At 51.3% G+C, this 9,914-nt stretch overlaps 1 protein-coding gene across 1 annotated transcript in view; it reads right to left on the reverse strand.

The window, feature by feature from the left end:
- PXDN (peroxidasin) overlaps positions 1–9,914 on the reverse strand; it is a 113,567-nt gene that overhangs the window by 12,982 nt on the left and 90,671 nt on the right. Inside the window, exons 14-17 of the mRNA XM_032172473.2 lie at positions 9,782–9,818; positions 9,397–9,505; positions 8,625–8,782; positions 3,251–4,754 (exon numbers count right to left, since the gene is read on the reverse strand). Of these exons, the coding sequence (XP_032028364.1) occupies positions 3,251–4,754; positions 8,625–8,782; positions 9,397–9,505; positions 9,782–9,818 (1,808 nt within the window). The remainder of the gene's footprint in view (positions 1–3,250; positions 4,755–8,624; positions 8,783–9,396; positions 9,506–9,781; positions 9,819–9,914) is intronic.

A 9,914-nucleotide genomic window follows, 5' to 3' on the forward strand; every position in this document is an offset into this window, starting at 1 on the left:
CTGGAGTGCAGTGGCGCAATCTCGGCTCACTGCAAGCTCCGCCTCCCGGGTTCACGCCATTCTCCTGCCTCAGCCTCTCCGAGTAGCTGGGACTACAGGCGCCCACCACCATGCCCGGCTAATTTTTTGTATTTTTAGTAGAGACGGGGTTTCACTGTGGTCTCGATCTCCTGACCTCGTGATCCGCCCGCCTCGGCCTCCCAAAGTGCTGAGATTACAAGCGTGAGCCACCGCGCCCGGCCAAAAAGTATATACATTTTTAAAGAATAACATTTGATTCTACTATATATTGAAAATATATTTGCCATAAAGAAAATATCTGCTAAGCAAAGACAGGGCAAAAAACTTAGGTTTATATGTTCAAGAACAAACATTTTCATCGACTTCTTCCAATTCCTCAGAAATATAGGCTTATAAGCAACATGTCACAACTTCTACTACAAATCATCTAATCTCATCTTAGAACTCGACTACGCAGCAGATGATGCCTGTTTCAACTGCTATTCAAAGCTCTACTCGATTTTTAACATATACATATTCTATAATTCTCACTGCCCTTTTCTACAAAACTCAAATCAGTGACCACCAGCTGACCCCTAGGATCAAGAGAGATTTTGGTGCTTACTGAACAGGATGCACACAGGGCTGTGTCCTCAGTGGCCATTGGTCTTACCGTAGAATAAACACAATTTCATGTAAACTAGCATTTAGTCTTTCAAAGACAGACAAATTGTCCCTTTTTCTTCTAAGTTCAATGACATTCAGGCTGAACTTCTAGCTCTAAGATGTCCCCCGGGAGTGAAACTTGGTAGGGAGGACCCTGGCGGCATCTGGTCTGTGGCTGAGGACAGCACACTGGGGCCACCAGAAGTGTCCACACCTTTTCCCAGAGGACCCCTCCTGCCCCAGGTGGCTCCTGCTCTGGGTGCCTGCTCTCTCCTGTCCCCCACCGCTGGGAGGGACCCACCGTCACAGGGGCTGAAACAGTCACATTCCTTAGGCTCACCAGAGTCTAAAGCCTCCACCTAAATCCAAGGAGCTTCCTCCAGGGAAGAGACCTCGCAGTTCCGGAATGTCCCACAGCTGGGGATGGGCAGCAAAGGCGAGCCCAGGCCAACGCCACACCATCCACTCGCCGTGCGGCCGTAAAACACAAAGTAGATGAGAACTACACAGTCTCTAAAGTCTGCGGAAGGCAACCCCTCTGCCCTGTGTAGTCCTCATGGCCCCATGGTCTCCGATGGTCATGGAACTTTTCTCGTGTTTATGTTTCATTTCCCCTTACTCAGCAGTGGGCTGAGACAGGAAAACATAAAGAAAGAGACGAGGGGCTCAGTGTGTGGGTAACGTCCTTAACTTCTTTACCAGGGGCCTAGCACGCAACACAGCCGCGGTCCACCCAGGACTGGGCTCCACATCTAGCTCTTTGAAATGTTTTGAAATAAGTTTAGCAAAAGAGAGAATCAGCTGGGAGAGTAATCGGTGTCAGTTTGGACAAGAACAAAGGAGGATATTTAAGCACATAAAAAACACAGACAGTTCACATCAGTCCTAATTCAGCAAAACCACGATAAAAAATTACACTGGATTAATGGACTGCACACACATTTCCAAATGCCAGTAATTTAAGAGCATTATTGAAATGAATATTGGAACATATTAAACTTAATAGGACATCATTTAGTCATAACTTACAATAAATTACAAGTAAAAAATCACTTTCCTTTAGAAGGCACAGGTCAGATCCTAACAGGGTATGTCCTAACTTCAGCGTTAAGTAACTTAGGAGTCAACTGCAGAGTCCAGAAAATACAGAAAGACAGTCTTAAGAAGAAAGGGTTTTTCTTCTTTTTAAAACAATGTTTTTGAATGGGAATAACATGTCCCAATACACAGTGACCTGTGGATCTGATTCATAATCCAAGGACTGAGAAGAATCACAATGGGAAAACGCTGATGAGCAATTATTTTATTTTTATTTATTATTATTTTTTTTGAGATGGGGTCTCACTCTGTCACTCAGGCTGGAGTGCAGTAGCGCGATCTCGGCTCATTGCAACATCTGCCACCCGGGTTCAAGCAATTCTCCTGCTTGGCCTCCTGAGTAGCTGCGATAACAGGCGCCTGCCACCACGCCCAGCTAATTTTTGTAGTTTTTAGTAGAGGTGGGGTTTCACCATCTTGGCCAGGCTGGTCTTGAACTCCTGACCTCGTGATCCACCCGCCTCAGCCTCCCAAAGTGCTGGGATTATAGGCATGAGCCACCGCGCCTGGCTGCAATTATTTTTATTTCCTTAAAATACAAAAAGCAAATAAACTGGTAGAAATAACACGAAAAAAAGGTAGTGAGTAAAAGATGTGAGTATCTAGCAAAAAGGAGAGCCGCTGAATGTCTCCACTTTGCGGAATTCTGAGTTAATGAGAACCCCACTGTGGCACCGAGTCCTGGGAAGGGGACTGGCTAGGGACCAGGCAGCCCTGATCCTACCCCAGTCCTAGGCCTGGGTAGTGCTGTGGTCACTGCTTTGCCTGTAAAACTTTGCCATTTTTGCCACCCCACGTGGTCCGAGGTGCCCTAATCTACCTGGCCAGCTTTCCTCGTCTCAGGGGTGACAGCGTCCCATTTTGCCTTTGTGGCAGGACAAGGAGAACCGCACCCACAGGTGATCAAGGCTGTGGCTCAGAAGCGGTGCCATCTGTGGCAGTCATGGGCAGGTGGCCCCACAGGCCTGGGTCTGGGCGACACAGTGAGTATGGAAGATGCTACAGGCCAAGCCGTAGGGGCTGGTGGCCTCAAGGGCCCGGATCTGCAGACACCAAGCTCTGCCTCTCTCTGCCCCTAATACAACAGCAGGAACCTGAAGCTGCCCAACAGCCAGAGTGTCCGTTTTGGTGTTTTCTGGTGCAAATAGTGTATTTTTCTCTGCAGTCAACCCCTCTGCCAGAAAAGTATAGCTCTTCTCTAAGCTGAAAATGCGCCACAGCTCAGCAAAGCTCCTCTCTTGGAACAAAACAGGCTGGCGGAACAGCCCTCCACTGTCCATCCACCCCTGGCTCTGCCCCTCCCCAAAACCACGCAGCCACGGGAGGCTGCAGTTTCCCATCTTGACCTTCATGGACTTGACCTTCACCTCACCTCTGCACGACACGAACAAAACTCACACACAGAGACAAATAACACACACACCACAGTTCAGGTGTTCCAGGTGCCTAGGTACACGAGCCATTCCACACAGCCTCTTCAGCTCACCTTTGCAGTTTCTCCCGGATCTCAGGGTTTTTTATCTCATTTTTCAGGTCCTCGAACGTGTGTGCTGCCGACAGGTTGCAGTAGACCCTGTAGTCGTGGTAGGGTGGGATCCCGTGGTCCCGGCCGCGCTGGATGTTGATGGCCGCCAGGTCCAGAGCCACCGTGTGTGCCATGGAGAACAGCCGCTCCGTGAGCTCCGTGTTCAGCAGCTGCGAGGGCACACGCATTTTCCCCGCCACCCCAAACAGCCCCCTGAGAAGCGGGTCGATGCCGCCCTCATTCACAATCCGGAAGGGAGAGAAGAAAGCTTTGTGAAGGGGGAGGTGACCTTGTGCAATCGGCTGGAAGTTCTCGTCCAGCCGGTAAAGCAGTGGGTTGACGAGTGTGTGGCCAAACCTGAAGGCCGCGGTGGCGAAGGCGTTGAAGATGCCAGCATTGATGCCGGGGTCGTAGCCCTGGTACTCTCCCAGCGTCCTCATGCCCACCTCCCCCAGGATCTTCGGCAGCCAGTGCTGGTAGGTGACGTGCTGGATCTCCGCGCCCACGATCTTCCTGGTCTCATAGTAGATGGTGTCGCCGTCCCAGTGCGGGTTCAGCTTGAGCAGCTCCGTGGCGATGCGGTTGTGCTCGCGGAACCACAGCGTGTGCATGCTGGTCAGGCCCAGCTGCTCGTTGGCGCGGTGGTCCCCGGCCAGGAAGCAGGGGATGGGGCTCTCGTTCTCGTCCCGCATGCACTCAGTGGGCGGCCCGGTGGCGAAGGGGAGCAGCGGCTTCCCGGAGCGCTGCACGATGCCCTGCCGCAGCAGGCCGCGGTGGCTGGCCAGGTCGCGGATGCTGCGGGCCTCATGCTCCGTGCTGCCGTACACGTTGGATGCGTCGATGTAGGAGGTGAGCTGGTTGATCTGCTCCCGCGGGTACACGGAGTTCATGAGCAGCGAAGTCATGCCGCTGCCGCACACGGGGCTGGAGCGCACGAAGAACATGCAGCGGGCCCCGCTCCTGGCCCGGGAGTCATTGGTGGGGATCGTGACGGAGAAGCAGGGGGGGTCGTTGCTGCACACGGAGCTGCAGTGCTGTCCGTCGGAGAAGCGTGCCTGGCTCAGGGCCACCACCGTGGAGTCTAGGTCGTGGTCCAGGAACTGGCCCCACTGCATCAGCATGTGGGTGAACTGCTCGTCGGGCGTGACGGTCTCCGTCCCGATCAGGGTGGTGGATACCAGGCGCGGCATGGGAAGTGCATGCCCGTTGTACAGTCGGTGGGGGTTGATGCCCCGAGGGGTGTTGAAGCCATTCTCGTACACGGATTTCAGCAGGCGCTCGAAGGCGGTCAGCGAGGCGCCCCACATGGGGTGCTGCAGGTTGTTGCAGGTGCCGTCATGCGTCCGGTACTTCTGGTGGAAGCACATGTCCGAGCAGTTGTTCACGCGCCGGTGGGCGGTGCAGCCAGACAGGTTTGCGATGAGGTTCAGGTACTGCGGAGACACCAGGTCGTTGTAGTGGTAACCTGGGACATGGAGAAAAGCAAGACGGCACTCAATTCCCCTGGAGGATGTGTGAGGGCCCGGCACCCCTTGGCACCTCTGTCGCTGACATGGGGCTATCTACCCCCAGCTCATGAAACCTGTTGTGCGCCATGCAACGAGCGCTTCCTGCTGGAAACCTGCTCACCTCCTGTTTGGTAAAACTGCTCCTCCCCTCCTCCAGCCCCAAACACAGGTATTCTCTCCACCGCCCCAGTTTCTGGGCCCTGTCTCCCCTCCCCACTTAGCAGTCTCATGGTTTCAACCAGCAGCTCTCCTCTGGGAGACCCCTAACTGATGGAGCCCGACCCACGTTGACCAGTCCAGGCTGACACTGTTCCAACTTTAAACGCCCTGTGTAAGAGACAGTCACCACACCTCCACACGAGTGCACACCATCAGTCTCCACAGGCCGCCGAGCAGGGCATCTCCCGACACCTGTCACTGCACATCTTGGTCCACTGAGGCTTCATGCGCTTCCCCCAACGTCCAGAAGATTGCCACTTCCTTTCACGCTGCCTCCAAAACGTTCCTAGCCCCCGTGCCCTCCTCTCCATTCCTCTGGCAGAATCCTGGGACTGATTTCCATGGCACTGGCCTTCAATTCCAGAAGGGCTTCCTGCCTGGTGAAGGCCATCCACAGGCCCTCCCCCCAGCAAGCGCGCCCTCCCACGAGTCTCGCACAGGCTCCGGCTAGGTCACCTTCTTGCTCAGAGACCTTCCAACTTTGCCCACTAGCTAAAGAAGAAATTCCAAACATGGTACCCTGGGCTGTCACTCCATAGATGAAAGAGATCTTCCTAAGTTCAGCTCCTAGTCTTCGCCTTCAAGACACCTGCTCCAAGCAACAGCTACTCCACGTCCTGGGGTCAGACGCCCTCAGATCTCTGTGTTCGCCAAAGTGCTTCCCCCACGTATTCATACATCCTAGGCCTTCACCTTCCTCAACACTCCTCCTTTCCAGGCACATGTCACGCCTGCTGAAAAGCTACACGTGCACACACTCACATGCAAACATGCTTACAGAGCCACACTCACTCACGTGTGCACACACTCACAGAGTTCCAAGCCATCGCTGCCTCTTTTTTCTAAAGTTTCTCCAGCCCGTTTCTGCTTGTCGAGATCACAGGTATCACTATGGACACTTTTAAAGAAAACAAAAGACAGCCCCTTTTCTGTGGGGCAGTGGTGTCCATAACACCCACCCAAGAATGCACAGAATGGGAAGTGAGGCATTTTCCAGGCTGGGGAGAATAAGTCAGAAACACACACCCTGGTGCGTTGGGTGGGAAAGGCCTGTGCAGGGAACATGAGCCCCGGGCTCCCCTCAGCCGCTGGTTCTGTTCTGTCTGACTTTTCCCAGAGGCTGAAAGGGTGAGCTGAAACATCTGGCTCTATTTTCACAGCTACTCTTAGGAAGTCTCACAGAATTATCAATCCTGAACATCCATAGAGCCAAGAAAGCAGAGTGCCAGGAGGAAAAGCACTTCCTCCCGAACGCCTGGCTGGGCTGCGGGGCTGGTCTCTGGGCGTTCCTCCAGAACGTTCACTTTTTCCGTGGTGTTAGCCATTGGTTCAGAGGCAGACCAGACCCGCCAACCAGAGCAGGTGGCACTGACCCTGGCCCCAGTTTCCCAGGACTAGTTTGCCCACATCTGTCCTCACCCCATGTGGAGTGGTCACCCATCCCGATGCTTGAAAATGCATCAAACCATGTTACTTCTCTGCAGGAAACCCTGAGGTTCCCATTTCATACAGAGCCAACAGCATATCCTTGTATTTGCTCCCAGGCCCTTTCTGGTGGAGCACAAATCTCCTTGACTTTATCAGCCCTTCCCCACCCCCTTTCCAGCCTGCTGTTCCACTGTGCCCCGACGGGCCCCACCTCCAAGACCCTGCATGTGTGGTCCCCTCAGATGCTCCAGGGAGGCCCCCTCGCCCTTGTGGGGTCCCTGCTCACATGTCACCTTCGCCCATGGGGAACAGCACCCCATCCCACCCAGGGCACCACCCACCTCCTGCCTGCTGGTTCTCTCTGGGTCACTCGCTGGGGCTTCTTACGTGCAGGGGCCCCTCTCTGGTTTTCTGTCTGCATTTCTCTGGAAGGTCTGATCTTTGAGGGCTGAGGTTTTTATTTCTTCCATTTGTGGCTGTAGGCCCTGACCCGGGACAATGACTGGCATAGAGGGTGTGCCCTGACAGGCAGGTGGAACGAACAAGTGAAGAAATGAGTGCCTGCATGTGCATCGAACTGCTGCTTGGGTAAACAGCAAATGTATAAAATGATTTCACATTGTTGGGGTGATTTTACTCTTTCCTTTCTGTCTTTCCCTGAGTCTAAATCTTTCTATAATTGGCATGTAATGACACACAATGGACATGCAATTCCTCACAAGGAACAACTTCCAACAGCCTGGCTTTGAGGAGACGTTTCCAGATGGCTTTATTTCTGTGGTGGCGGCAGAACCCACTTGCTGGGCTGCCACAGTAATGTTTAAAGATCTGATCCTGTAACTAAATGAAGAAAGGTGGGAGTAGCAAGAAATTACACTTAGTGACTCCCTCGTCATTCTCTGGAGACGAGAACATGGCCTTTCTACCAGGAGACTGGCACCAGGGACTTGGGAAGGGGCTGGGACCCCACATGCCTGGTACCTCTCATCCTAGTCTTCCCCTGCACCTGACAAGCAGAAAGTACCCAATAAATACTTGTTGAAATAACAAAATGGGCTCTGATGCTTCTCCCCAAGAATGTGCCCGGGAGGTGAGGCTGGAGTTTCATCCATCAAGAAAAGCAAAAACATCCAGAGGCCTCCAACTCCAACACTTCCTGCCCCGCCCCCGCCCCCAGCCGTGAGAGGCCAGGAGAGGACCAGGAAGCAGGAGCTGCGGAACGCACAGCTTCACGTTGGCTGGTGCCTGGGCTTCAGCACCAACAGGGCTCCAAAACCTAACAGGACGGGGCTGGCTCAGAGCAACACTCTACTGTGAAGACGGGGATAAATCACCCTACAGGTCTCAATTCCACGTCTCTTTCATTCAACACTTGAAGAACATCTTTTGCCCTAATTGTAAAATATGTGCTCATCGAAGACAATTTGGAAAACTGAAAAATTATAAAGCAGTTCTTTCATCCCACAGGGACAGCTATTGTTACATTCTCTTCCATGCTCTGTGTGTGTACGTGTACGTGTGTGTGTGTGTGTGTGTGTGTGTGTACAGAACCGTGAGTAACCAGCTGCTACTGAAAATGATGTTTTTACATAAGAAAGTCAGGGTCCTCTATGGGTTCATCAATAGTACAACTACCAGCAAGGACAATCATGACATGTAAAGGCATCTGTTATTTACTGGGCAACGGCAAAGTGCCAGAGCAGAGTGAGTGGGGCACAAACCTCCCCCAACAGCATCTCCACACCAGCCCGAGGTGATCTCATCAGCTGGTTTCACAGACCCGGGACTCTTCAGAAACAGCCCTCCTAATGTGCATGGCACCGCGTTCCCAGGACACAACGTCACTCAGGGAGTAAGCACGCTGCCAAGTCCTCCCTTGCGGCTCATTTTTTGCAGAGGGACTGGGCTTGCATAACCCACTGGGGGCAGGTGGACCTGCTGTAGCCTGACCAGCACTCCAAGGGACTTCACATCCCCCAGAGATTCCTATTAAACCAAAGTGAGAGCGACAGGGCTGTACGGCTCAAGAGGAATCACAGTTTAAGGAAATAATTTCACAGTTCATAAGCACAGTGGGAAAGAAAATGCTGGAACTCTTCCCTAGGAATGTGACTTAACTGAGGCGTGTTCAACCCCATTACTCAGGCCATGGAGGAGGAAGAAAAGGCTTTGGCACTGACTTGTTCCGTTGAGGTCGACCATCAAGCCATGCTGCACATGCTCCTGAATGAGCTGCAATGTCCGTTCAAAGATTTCTCCCGCCCGTGCCTGTTCAACTGTGTAAGGATCCCTCGGATACCGGAACAAGGCCAGCAAATCATTTGGAGAACGAGGACGGCTAACCAGAGTTTAGGGAGAAAAAAAGGAAGAATGAAACAAATTACTGAAGATAAAATTCATAGTACCCAAAAATATAATCATTGCTATTAATATTTCTACAGCTACTTTCTACAACATAATGTACTATACCTTCCTCATCCGAAGTGGGAGGCAACAAAACAAAAACAAAACAAACAGACAAAAACCGGAAGACACTAAAAACAAATAATTAATTAAGTCAATAGAGAAAATCACAGATATTGCACTTCACATAAGATGCAGAAAAACTGCTTTGGAATCAGCAACATGAACAAACACACTAATGACTTTTAAACTATTTGTTTTTGCCAAATCATTTAGTCATAAGCCAAAGGAATGAGTTGAAATTTTCAAAGAATGTTTTGGTTGTGGATCATAGCCAAATTCTATTTGAAAAGCACACATCCTTCTGTTATTTCAACCCCCAGAAAACTCAGATGCCCATGTTGTTCATGATTTTTAAATTAAACATTTTGGTCATCAGATATCAAATCAAAATTTGTATACTAGAACTGCATGCATTCTTGAATCACTCCCACCTTCACCCTAAAGCTCAGTGATGTGAGGGTCAGCGTGTTCACAGCCCCACGATACCTGTCAAACAAATGTGTTCGGGTTGAGTTTATAGCTCTGTCAACAGTCGCAATCGCTTCCACGATGGAGGTAGCTACAAACGGATCTCCATTTCGACTGACGTCAGGAACTAGGAAAACACAAAGTCGCGTATTACCAGGAAAAATACTGCACAATTACTCATCAAATGATGTCTAGACACTACATCATTTAGCCACAGGGCATACTTTTCTCCAAATGTTATTTCTATTTTTCAAACCCAAACTCAAATTATTTTATCACAAATTCTACTAGAAGCTGTTTCAGACAGCATGAAAATTACAGACCTTAGCTTTTGAAATCATGTTATACCTAAGAAGAAGACAGGAAGTAGTTATAACATGAAGCATGGAAGATCTTACGCTACATGCGACAGCATGGGGGAGGCGTGGACTGAGGCCTCCCTGTGTGGCCAGCCCAGCAGACAAGACGTCTGTGGAGACACCTCAGTGTGCAGCAGATCTCGCCCATTCCTCTCACCAAAGGCCACAGCCTCCCTG

This window comes from Hylobates moloch, unplaced genomic scaffold, assembly GCF_009828535.3.
Source record: "Hylobates moloch isolate HMO894 unplaced genomic scaffold, HMol_V3 SCAFFOLD_13, whole genome shotgun sequence".
NCBI classification, from domain to species: Eukaryota; Metazoa; Chordata; class Mammalia; order Primates; family Hylobatidae; genus Hylobates; species Hylobates moloch.